The 12,920-nt window shown below is 46.4% G+C and overlaps 1 protein-coding gene across 1 annotated transcript; it reads left to right on the plus strand.

The window, feature by feature from the left end:
• Positions 1-385: 385 nt before the first annotated feature.
• myoz1b (myozenin 1b) lies at positions 386-4,190 on the plus strand. Its single transcript, XM_076152044.1, has 5 exons — positions 386-470; positions 2,077-2,246; positions 2,363-2,432; positions 2,534-2,720; positions 3,956-4,190. The coding sequence occupies exons 1-5, from the start codon at positions 386-388 to the stop codon at positions 4,188-4,190; spliced, it is 747 nt and encodes a 248-aa protein (XP_076008159.1).
• The last annotated feature ends 8,730 nt before the right edge of the window (positions 4,191-12,920 follow it).

The raw sequence follows: 12,920 nt of genomic DNA on the forward strand, positions 1-12,920 counted from the left end.
CTGCATCGCGTTTCACTGCCAGCTGGTGTCTCCTTCCCGAGCTGGTTGTGTCCATATTAAAGGAGTATTCTGCCAGTTTTACGCATCAAAAACTATTTATTGGAGTTTAGGGTTGCACCATTCTGACATGCACAGTCAGCGGCATTGACCTCTATGACCTCACAAAAGTTCTTGTTGGTGTTTCAGGCATCAAGTGTTTGAAACTATAACTATGTGTGTGCCTCTTCTCAACCTTTCAATGAATTTTTAGTGCAGCCTGCATAAAGAAGTCGCATTCAATTTCAAACTGTAACCATAAAGCAGTGTTTCTCAAAGTGGGGGGTACGTACTCTATGTTGCAGACGGCCAAACTGAAGTCACCCTCTCTCCTTTATGTCTTGCAGTCATGCCTCAAACAACCCCTGTCCCTCCTAACAAGAGGAAGAAGGCCAACAAGATCATCACCGACCTGTCTAACGTCACCCAGGACGGTAAGGACACACACAGAAATCAAACAGAGAATCATAAACAATGTATAAACATGTGACATTTTGCATCTCATCTTGATCCTCGCACCTCAAAGAGCTTTGGAGAGAAGAGTTTAAGGAGTGTAAATGGCTGCACGTGCTCTTAGGAGGCCACAATTAAATAAGGAAACAAACACACACTTGTACCGAGCAGTAACGCAATCTCTAACTTATGTGTGGCGTCTCCCTGAGGGGTGTGGGTCATTATCAGGCGGTGGACCGGCCAGAAATCTGTCAGCGTTAACGGCTCCGCAAAATACCAGGCTGTGAATCTACTGGCTCTATATTTATTTAAGGATGTGTGTAAGCTCCGACTGAAGTTGAATCAGTGCAGCTTGTAAAATGAGTCAAAAAGTCTCGACATCAAAGGAGAAATCTGCCATTGTGAAAAGAATGCTTTGCTTCTTTCTGCGCCTACACAACTAAAGTGAATATTCATGCCAACAAACTTGCTGTGCAGATGTATTTACTTAAACCCCACCACAGAATCTCTACAACTACTCTATTCATATCTCAAATTCTCAGTTGATCCATGCTTACATCTTTGCTGTGTAACCATTCTTTCCAGACTAACACCTTCTGTTCCACGTCAGTTTGTTTTAAGTCAGGGATTTACACGCTTTATCCCAGACTTTGCTCCTGTTAGCATGTCCAGCGCTCCCGCCAGTGAACCTGTTTGTCCGTCCCACTTTTCGCCCCAGTCAGCAGCCGGCTCCAGTTTCACATTCTTCTGAATTAACATTCTAATCAATAACCCCATGGGAGAGATCACTCCGCTCAGCAGCCTCAATTATTCTCTCTATATCTGTCTCTCTCTATCTCCCTCTCTCTCTTACACACACACACACACACACACACACACACACACACACACACACACACACACACACACACAGATCTGATTTATGAGGCACCGCTAACAGCTCTCCACAGCATTGCAATGCCAACTCTCCACTTTCTAGATGTGATCACGTTTGTGTGTGCGAGTGTGTTTGTGTGTGTGCGTGTGTCCGTCTTTATGGCAAGGCTCCAGGTGTTATGAGTGATATCAAATGTGTGTGGTAGACGAGAAGAGTGTTTTATGAGGAGCTCTCCATGCAGTAAAATCCATCAGATCTCTCCATCACACAGAGGGAGAGAGAGAAAGAGAGAGAGAGAGAGAGAGAGAGGGAGAGAAAGAGAGAGAAAGGAGGGAGAGAAACGGATCAACCTACAAACCTGTTGTGAGATTCCCAAATGCCCTTTTCTGCTATGCTGCTTTGGTCTAGTAAACCCTACAACTCCCCCGATTCCTTTTAGCAGGGAAGGTTGTAACGATAACACCACACACACGCTCACTCACACAGACATACACACACACACATACACAACCGCAAAGACCACTTAGACCCACAACAGGTTGCAACAAACACTGACCCCATTTGAGATCATAGACACAGATAGCAAAGCAGAGAAAAGCAGGCGTTACTTCATTCAGGGGTTCAAACGAATTTCAATTGATGGAAGAAGAATTCCTTCACATTTAAGTTCAAAATGTATCTTTTCTTTCCCCTCCTCCTCCTCCTCTCAGATGATGATGAGTCAGACCCAGAGGCTGCAGAGCTCGACCTGGGCACCAAGATCAAGACGCCTAAGGACACGATGCTGGAGGAGCTATCACTGCTGAACAACAAGGGCTCCAAGATGTTCCAATTGAGGCAGCAGAGAGTGGAGAAGTTCATCGTCACCAACCAGAACATGGTGAGAGCGACGGGTTTACAATGTTAATAACCACCAGGAAACTTGAGTTGCTTTCCACCTCTGGTATGAAAGTTGTAAGTACTGATCAGACTGGGTTTGGCTCTTTTGTCTTCCAGCAGAACCTGGAGGACCTGCTGATGTCGCCTCCCCCTACTCTGCCAAAACCTCAGATGCCAAAGACAGAAGGTAGAGTTGCGTTCTTTTTAGTATTTCACCCGTGGAAACTATTTTACATTTCAACACTCTTGCCTTGCACCTTCTTTCATACCTGTCTCTGTGTCTCTCAGTGGTTGTGGAAATAGTGGATCTGGAGGCTGAGAAGAAGAGGAGGAGGAGGGAGTACATACGCACCTACGTATCGCCATGGGAACGAGCCATGAAGGGCGACAGGGAGCTGACAGCCACCATGAAAGGCTGCATGCCAGGACCCATTGAGGGCCACTCAGACATGCTGCACTACAAGAGCTTTAACAGGTGAGGTGATTTCAGAAGCTTCCCCTGAGAATCTGGGTCCCGATCTGCCCAGAGTACTGAGAATTAATTTATACTTTACTTCTTTAACTACCTGGTTAGACATACCCAAAGCCTTAACTGTCCTGTTTTCATTCAGTGTGCTCAAAGATTTTGCAACAAGAGAGCATTTAAGTGGATCTATGCTCTTTACAGCATTGCAAATTAGACCCCTAAATAATAAATAAGAACATGGAAATCTGTGTAATATGGCCCCTTAAATGTTGGATTTAATGCCTTCAAATGTCCTTAATTCCCAGGGATCAGGTAGAGGCTCCTTTACTTAGGATAAGACTAAAATATTCATTTTAAAGCAGACTGACCAACATAAGCAACATTCAGCATAATGATAGTTTGGTTAAAGCTCAAATTGAGTTTAGTAACTTAGTAGAGTAACTTTAGATTAAGTAACTTCTTAGATACTAAGTTAAGGGATTCTGTGGTAACACAAGCTATTTACAGTTTTATTAGCTGGATAATGTAACAACAAATTTCAGCCCCGTCAGCTCACTTCCCCGCTTCCACTGAACACACATCGCCATGACAACCAGCATCGTTTCATTAGCAGTAAAAGGCGGCTTCCTTCCTGGCTGTGTTTCCATGGCTTTACTCAGCAGTGCTGTCATTATACAGCGCGCGCACACACACACACACACACACACACAAACACACACCATTCATACAGCCTTTAGAAATGTACACACCTGTGCCTACTGTTAAAACTGAGATGACATTTCGGCCCAGATCTAATTACCTTAACCTTATGAACTCGGGATATGTGCGTGTCGTGATATCATTAATGGTTCTTGTGGGCCCCAGAAAGAGCAGCTGTATCCTTGTTAACCACTAATGGAGCTGTATAAGCAATAACAGGGCCAATCTACGTGTAACACACATTCCAGTATTCGAGCAAACAACGAGTCTGTCAGCAAAAATCAGATTTTGTATCTGATTTGGATCAGTTTTCTATGTCTTCTAATATAATCTGACACGTGAAACTTGTAGAATTGCAAAAATAAAGAATGGTCTGTCTGTTGCTTCAATGCCGAATGTTAAAAATACCAACTCATTGGAGACCAGCTACATTTTGAAGAGAGTCAAAGTTCACCTATCTTGAGAATGATCCAGGACCATTATTCGGTTTGCGTGGTCTCACCATGGCTTAACGATCCCTCTTCTTTCCTCCCCCGCCCCCTCAGGACGGCGCTGCCCTTTGGTGGCTTTGACAAGGTGTGCAAGCTGCTGCCCTTCGAGATTCCAGAGATCAATGTGGAGTCTGACGAGCCGGAGCCCCTGCCCAGCCTGCAGGCCGACATCCGCTCACGTCCCTCTTTCAACCGCACGCCGATCGGCTGGGTCTGCAGTGAGGAGAACTCACAAATCCACATGGACCTGGACCACATGCCCTTTGATGGAGAGACGGATGACCTGTGAACACATGCGTGCACGGACACACACACACAAACACACACACAAACACACATCACTGGAAGTCATACACACAGTAGCCCTTCCATTACACATACATTACTGACAATAACCCATAAACATTGTGTTAAATTGTACTTCATTGCATGGAACTGAAAATGACTTCAAAGGAAGTTTTCTCCTCTGGTCTCTTGTGTGCTTTCTTATTTCACCCCCAACTATGAATGAGTCTTACTACGATTTAGCATCCTGTGAGCTAACATGAGACCTGTGTGAATAGAAATAGATGAGCACCCTGCACTCTGAAAACAATGTATTTATGCAATAAAGTCCTTTACAGAATATCTGTGATTTTCTGGTCAAGTTAAAGATTATAACATACAAGAACATAACCACTTCATTCTGTCTGTCCAATTAGTATTGTCTCTATCGTAATGAACTACACACTGTCCCTTAAAGCTCTGTGAATAACCACTGTGTTTAGAGAAGCATACAAATACAAAGCAAGTACAAAAATACAAAGCACACATCAATTTACGTGAGAGACAATTAATTAATTGATAATTAGATCAAATAAGAAAAAGAGACATCAGGTATGGTCAGTCAGCCACTGGATGACATCATCACAATTTTTTTTCATTATTTCGCCTTTAGCCCAGCAGGCGGCGGCATCCGGCTGAACAAACTCTCAATTAAACGCTACGTCACATATTTTAACGGAGAGCTGGAAAATGGCTCGGTATCGCGAGAGCGGCGTGCCGCGACCGCAGCGCTGGATGGCGCTGGTGGAGGCTGGATTCGCCCACGGCTCGCCCTCTCTGCCGTTAAATCACACGCGAGGACAGACGACTGGACGGGGACTCTCGGCGACGGCACCCACGGTGAGTAACGCGAGGTACGGCGTGGGCTCCATCACAGGGGACCCGGGGGGGGGGGGGGGGGGGGGGGGGGGGGGGGGGGGGCGTGTGTGCGTGTGACTGCGCCGGATAGAAAACACCATCAGTAGGCGTGTGTCTCCATGCGTGTGTGTGCGTGTGTTTATCAGCCAGCGTGTAGCGGCGCGGCCAGATGTGTCGCCTCCAGATGTGCACTTCTCGGAGGTTGGCTCCCTCTTCCTCCCCATCATCTCCATCATCACCACCATCATCATTATCGTCATCAGCAGCGTGGCGTGGCTCGTTTCAGCTCGCGCCTCCTCGGGGTGTGTGTAATGCATTTCACCTCGTCACTAACAGCGTTTTCTCAAACAGTGTTCGCTCCGGTAAATCCCCGTCTACGCAGCTACGCCCCCTCCCTCTCTTGCCGCTCGGTAGTTGCCGCTCCAACGCTAAACAGCATCCTTTCCTGCAAGTTCATCCGGTTCGCATCGCCGCCCTGTCAGCTCTTTGTGTAGTTTACGGCACAGGTGTCCAGACGCCTTTTATTCTGAAGGAATCCTCCACATGCAGGTACGTTCACTATTGCCGCGTGCGTTGCTGCCGCTCCGCGCGCGGTGCGGTGCGGTGCGGTGTTTTGTTGAACTGTGTAGACTTGTTGATGGATGGCGGACAGACCGCAGCCCTTTGCCGAGGCGGATTCACGCACCGCTTTCATCGCTCCCGGGGGCCGCTATTGATTTACCGTTGCGGTTTCGATCCGCGTGATAGATGAGTTTAGCCCCTGCCGAGACCGAGCCTCATCACCGCCACCAGCGCACCGTCACATTAATGGTGACACAACAGCCCCATACACACACACACACCATCAAGTTCTCACACACATTCAAATATAACAGCAGACCTTTAACCTCCAAACTCAGCTGAAACGTCACCGTGACATTTAACCTGGAGTTGTCATTAGTTTTCGTTTTTAAAGCTGAAGCTCTTGGATCTTTCTGCATTACACTCTTTGTGAGAGGGTGTGTCAGCGTGTCTTTGTCTGCCCATGTGGGTGCGCGAGTTAAAGGAATAGATGTGTTTGTCTTACGACTCATAACGCCTACCTGTAACCTCTCTTTAGTCACTTTCTTCCTGAGCTGCGAGCCAGAACGATTTCCTTTCCTTTCTTTTCCTGAAACAACACAAGATTTTAGAAAAGGTCAGTAAAACACAGGTTTGTGGAGCAGCAATGTATTTTTCTTCCTTTCTATGATTTTAGTCATCTTGCAACCCTTTAATTCTATCCTGTAACATCTTTGAGGACCCATGATTGAGAACCACTAGCCCAGGAAAAGAAGTAATGGAATAATTAATACATACTGGTCCTCTCTTAGAAACAACCAGCACCTTTCAGTTGCGTTTCAACATATTACCACTTTTGCTTTGTTATTGTAATCTTGGATCAGGCTGAGCAAACGAACAGTCCTTTAATTTCTAAGGAGAAAGGATGTAGTGGAAGGTAAACTCACTCCACTCCATTACCTGTATCTACAAAATAGTTTCTCCATAGCCAGAGGACACAGTGCCAGAAAAGCTTGGCTTCCCTTTTCCCTCAAAACGATTTCACTGGAGGGTGTCGCCCCCGGCATTATTTAACAGCTCAGACCAATCAGGGTGACTTATGTGATGTAGACAAACTGTGCTGCGATATGAGCTGCTAGATAACAGGGGGTGACGGGACAATAAACTGGTTGTGTGACATGACCGTCATCATCAGCTGGGAGGACGAAGGTCTTACGAGCCCAGGATCTGAATTGAGAAGTTGCTCTACGTGCGCCACGTGTTGGAAATGAGTCACTGTGGAAAGTTAAGTTTCCCAAGCTCAGGTTTGGGTTCAGTCTGAGCTCACTGGTCTCTGCTGTCGTCCGTCCACTTTTTGTTATTGTCTGACTATCTTGTTAATTAAGGACAGATTAGCCGCAGCTTAACCAAATCAATTTCAGAATTTCTAGTTTGAACCAATATGTGTAGACCCTGTGATTAGTTCTGTCACAGCAGCTGAGCCTCGTTGACCTGGATCATGTCCGGGCATGTTTGTATTGGGGATACTTCGGACATATGGGTGATATGTTGTCCTTCCTGAATTGATTCATACAGTCGAAGAATTTGAGGTGAGGCAGAGCAGATTGGAGCATCAGAGGATGAAGAAGGAGAGGAGGAGAGGAGAGACTTACTTGAATGTCTTGTTTGACCTTTACCATGAATCGGAGCTCTACTACTCTCCCTTCCCCTCTCCTTCCCTCCCCCTTGCTTCTCTCCTCTCCTCTCCCACGCATCCATCTCATTCCCATCTTTCCTTTCAGCACCCCCCCAAATTCACATTTCCCTCCTCTCGTCTCCTCTCTGTAGCCTGCCCGAATAGTGAAAAGCTCTCGTGATTCCCAGCATGCATCTGCATGAGGATGGTTATGCAACAGCCTGAATATTAAGCAAATATTCACACCCTTTTATATATCCTGTTAATAGGATTGGGTGTACACGTGTGCTGTGATGATAATGGATTGCATCTAGGTTATAGCAAGCTGTGAGTGCTTGTGTGTGTGTATGTGCGTGTGTGTGTGTGTGTGTGTCTCACATGTGTACTTTGCGTTACACTGTCTACAGTCTACTCAGAGCTATAAATGACCTTGAGGGTTGCAACAAAAGAAAATCTGGTGGCAGTAACATGCTCACACATGCAGCTCCACGTGTTCCTACACAGTGACACACACACGTGCACAATCGGTGCATGCACACAACTTCTCCTCGGGAATTTAAGTGGGAAACGGGGAGAGACAGAGAGAGAGAAGCACGGAGGGAGGGATGAACTCTGGGCTCTCCCTATTGTCAACTCGGGCTATTTGAAGTTACACATAACCCAGTTAGAGGGAAACCACTGTGTGTGTGTGTGTGTGTGTGTGTGTGTGTGTGTGTTAGGGAGGACACACATGTAAGTGAAGTTTTTCGGAAACGGAAAGGAAAGAGACAGAGATGAATGGAGGGAGAAATGGAGAGAGTGAATGGGAATGGAAAATAGAGGTCAATGGAAGAAAGTGAGAGAAAGAGAGCAAGAAGGAACTGAATGGGAGGGCCTGACAGAGCGAGAGAGCGAGAGAGAGAGAGAGAAAGAAGAAGGGGAGAACTGATGAAAGAAAATAAAGATTTTTCTCTTTTATGGGGATCTGGAAATATATTTCTTGCCTCAACGTTTGTTTTAGAGGGAGAGAGAGAGAGAGACAGGGCGAGAGAGAGAGACAGGCTATTGTCCTTGGGGACAGTATCAGCTCTTTGTTCAGCGTGCTTGACAATGGTGTGGCTGTCACGAACCCATACTAATCCACAGCAGAGTGAGAGAGAGAGAGAGAGGGAGAGAGAGAGGGAGGGAGAGAGAGGGTGACAGCGTGAGGGAATTCAATCCCAATCGGTGACACCGGCTTCATTTCCGTCCAACCCTGAGAAGAGTTTTCAATTTTAGAATGAATTTCTCATCAGCTTAAGGGAGTAAATATGAATGGAGACTAAATCAGCGTCATTCACACTCACACACCATAAAGAAGTGGCAGTAACGAGCGGTGCTTTTGTAGGAGATAATGTTAAAAACTTCACAAATCGAAAGATGAAAACACAGAAATACTTTGGGTGATTTCTGCTTTAGACACACTGTGGCATGATGTCACTTATTCAACAAATGAGTCTCTGTCGCTACTTTTTTTTGTGTATTCATGTCATTTCCAGCTCAGGCCCAAGTACAACACGCCACAATGCTGAACACAAATGAAATAAGCTTAAATTTAAATATTTATCGCAGAAAGCCTCTCGTTATGCTCTGAGTAGAACGAGAACGCGCGAGAGAGAGAGAGAGAGAGAGAGATGGAGAGAGAGGGAGGGGGGTGAAGAGAGTAAACAATACGTGAATAATAAGCGGTGGGACTGGGATTAAGAGAGAAAATAGAACACTTGCTTTATCCTCGTTACACATGTCGTGCCATTCTGCTCCGAGTTGATCTCACGCAGCGGCAGCATGTCGCCCAGAATGTACATTTACATTAAATCGGCGAGATGCAGATCAGAGAGACGAGGTTGGGGGGGGCGCAAGGGGGAGGGAATCAAACGTGTGTGATGTCGCCGCTTCAGATTCCTGTCCTCGGATAAACCCGGGAAACGACTGAAGTTCCACGTCGGCGTTTTGATGGACTCGGAGAAAAAGGAGAGATAGTTAGCGAGAAGGATGAAGAGGTAGAGGATGAGCCGTAGCAGTAGTTGTGGAAGTAGTTAAGTACTTCTGTTACAATGGAGAAATACTCCTACTTCAGAATTCTACCCTCCTTCCCTCTTGTGCTTCATCTACAAACACACAGCTACACGGTTTCTATTCCCGACCTGCTTGGAAAGTAACTGATCTCTGCTCATTACACACATCTTGTGGAGTAAAAAAGTAAAACATTTGCCTCAAAAATGTAGCATTAGTGGAAAAATAGCAACAGAAACACGAGTACTAAAGGGAATTACTGAAACATTTGGAATTATACTCGCTACGTGTGTAAATGAGTTCCTTTTCACCTCTGATCACTGAGCATTCGTCAGAGTGTCGCACTGTCGTTTACAAACAGCTGCCAAACCTCAAACTTCCCAGCTGGGGCCTCGCTGGCTTCTATCGATTTTACAAGCGATCCTCTGCTGTCACACGGTCTCACACACACCCACACACACATCTGCTCCGCTAAAACACCCACCGAACACTGAGACCCATCACAGTCTGTGACACTGGGCGAATCAGCATTTTGATGACATCACCTTGGCAACATGCGAAGGCCGTTTCTTCCGTTAAAATTTTTTTGGGACTAAGCAATTCATTGGAGAGGGGAAAAAAATCAATAGACAGTACAAGATGTCACACACACACACACACACACACACACACACACACACACACACACACACACACACACACACACACACACACACACACACACACACACACACACACACAGGCTGTGACTGAATGTAAATCAGTGCCTTCACCTCCAGCCGACTTCACACGTGGAAAAAGGCCTCGGCGTGTGTTCGTCTGGTCTCGGGTCCTGGTTTTCTTCAGCTTGCCAGCACCAAGTCAGGCAGTTTGATTGACTGGTGCCTTGACTCACTTCGGCTTCCAGGAACTCTCCACCATCAATACACATCATCATCACAGCCCTGCGTGTGTGCGTGTGTGTGTGTGTGTTTTCTCAAATAGTGTGGCAGAGAGTGGCTCTCAGTTAAATCACATGGTTCAGCTTTTCCCCCGCATGCCTGCTGCTTGGCCTATTTCCATGGTAACTAGCCGAACATGTGGGGATACACACACATGCACGCAACCTCACGGACACACTCGCACACATATACACACACACACACGTCACATACATAAACATCTCTTGCGCAAGTGTTTGCCGGTGTGACCTCGGTTTGCGTGTGGCTGCAGGGTGCAGCCGGAGAGAGGATGTGTGATCACACACTTCACAGAGGCACAGCATGGTGCACACACACACATGCACGCACGCACACAGAGTCACGCACATGCACTGTATGCTGAGACAGAGGCTAAGCACGCTGTTCTGTAGAGGAAAGATGGCACATGGGGACACGCCTGCCAAATGCTTTTTCTAAATCCTCTGTCAGTTTGGATTTAGTTTGTTTAAGAATGTGCTTTCTGTGCTTTTCGGTGATGGAGGTGTGTGTGTGTGTGTGTGTGTGTGTGTGTGTAGGTAGATAGATGGAGGATAGATGGATGCTGGTGCAGGGTCATGAAGGTTATGAAAAGGCTGATTATTCCCCATCCTCTGTCATCATGGCATCTGTGGGGCGAATTGAGGGGGGTTATGTAATTGAGGCAACTAAATGGCTGCAACACACACACACACACACACACTGCTTCTCCTCTGTTGCTTTGTGCAATTAAACATCTTAATGTGCATTAAATATTAATATGCTGCATATATTTTACATAACACATTATTGCAGCAAAATGAATATATGCGTCACAAAGTAAAGGAAATCACCCTGACACATCTCCAGTGTTCCCTTCTGCTGTTCACTCTAATGCTTTTTAAATGCCAGCCCTGTCACGATTCCCCACCACCACCGCCCGTACCATCGATCCCCCCTCCTCCTCCTCCTCCTCCTCCTCTTCCTCGCTCCCCAGAACATCACCCCCACTGCCACACTGACAGACCCACGCTTGCCGGTTCACCGCAGCATCCCTGCGCCCTCTGGCCTTTCGCCAAGGGGGCGCTGTGGAAATGCAACCCGGCAACCAGGCGATGGAGCGTCGCCAAAAGTGGGGAAGCTAAACGGGGGGAGGGAGGGAGAGAGGGAGAGAGAGAGCGGGGCACTGCGGCTCGGCTAGCTGCTGCCCTATGGTGTTATGCAACTTGTTTATAAAAACAATATCACACACAAGTACCCACACCGGCGCGCACACACTAGAGAGGGTCACAAACGGTCGAGCACACACACACACACACACACACACACACACACACACACACACACACACACACACACACACACACACACACACACACACACACACACACACACACACACACACACACTCGTCTTTCTGCAACATTTTCTCATTCCCTATCTCCCCCTGACACACACACATAAACACACACGCGCGCGGTGGAAAGCTGTGCACGGCGATACTTGAACCAGCATAAGCTTCCAGATAACGTCCCTAAGTACCGATTATAAAATGACATAACGGGGAAATTCTCCCGAGCCGTCCCTGTGTCGTCGTAGCGATGATGTAACGTTTACCGCCCAGCCGACGCCGTGACGCGATGCTAACCCAAACCTAAATGAAACGTTGGATCCTGAAGGGCAGCGGGCCGTCATGTTCTAATAAAGCACACACACATCAAATAAATCACATATTAAGGCTCTGCAGGGCCGTAATACGCCATTAATAATAACAAACTTTGGGTAGACAGGTTATGAAAATCAATTTGTCTGGTGTGTATCCTCCTCTAGCAGAACCCCATTACCCTTCATCAGTGACCTACTAATATTTATACCTACAACCTGAGTGGCTTATTGTAAACTGATAAACTATGAGCCTTTATGAGGGGGGATTTATTAGTAAAGGGCTTCTGCATTTCTCACTGTATAATAAGTCACCAGGCCTGCGGTAACTCTCTAAGAATAAAAATCTAACCAGTGTGTTTCATAAAATGTTAACTTACGAACTACAAGTTACGTGCTAATTATTAATAAACCTCTGGATCCTTTGTGGAGTCGTCAAACGCTGAAGGGGCAGGAAGTAAACGATGCTGTAGGAGGATTTACACCTGATCTAAATGATTTATTTACAACATGGCAACCTCAATGTTTTTATTATTTATCACCTATTTCTTATCTATAAAGCATCGTTTGTTAACCATCATTGAAATGTGCTGTTGTAAGTTTGAAACTATCTATTAAGTACCGGAGTAGAAAGTAGTCCCAGAGTATTTATGTATGTATATATATATGATAACGCTGCTGCTGTGATTGTTGGTGTTAATCTGCTAAATGTGGCCGGTTGGTGTGTGTGTGTGTGTGAGAGGAGTCCTAACAGCTCGGTGTTTTTGTCGTGCAGGCAAAGTGAAAGAGGAGAAGAGCGAGCCGAAGGAAGGAAGTCTCCACATGGGAGCAACAGTGCCGCCTAATCGACGCTCATCTGACAGAATCTGTCAAAGGACGCTGTGGACACACTCTCATGTCCTCACACACATTCGGCTAAATCCAAGGAGCTAAAAAACAAAACAACCCAAAAAAGCGAAAAGCCTTAACCGCTGGCTCGAGCAAGTGGGCAGAT

This window comes from Genypterus blacodes, unplaced genomic scaffold (assembly GCF_046128005.1).
Source record: "Genypterus blacodes isolate CSIRO-AG114 ecotype Tasmania unplaced genomic scaffold, CSIRO-AGI_Gbla_v1 ptg000055l_1, whole genome shotgun sequence".
Classification (NCBI taxonomy): Eukaryota; Metazoa; Chordata; class Actinopteri; order Ophidiiformes; family Ophidiidae; genus Genypterus; species Genypterus blacodes.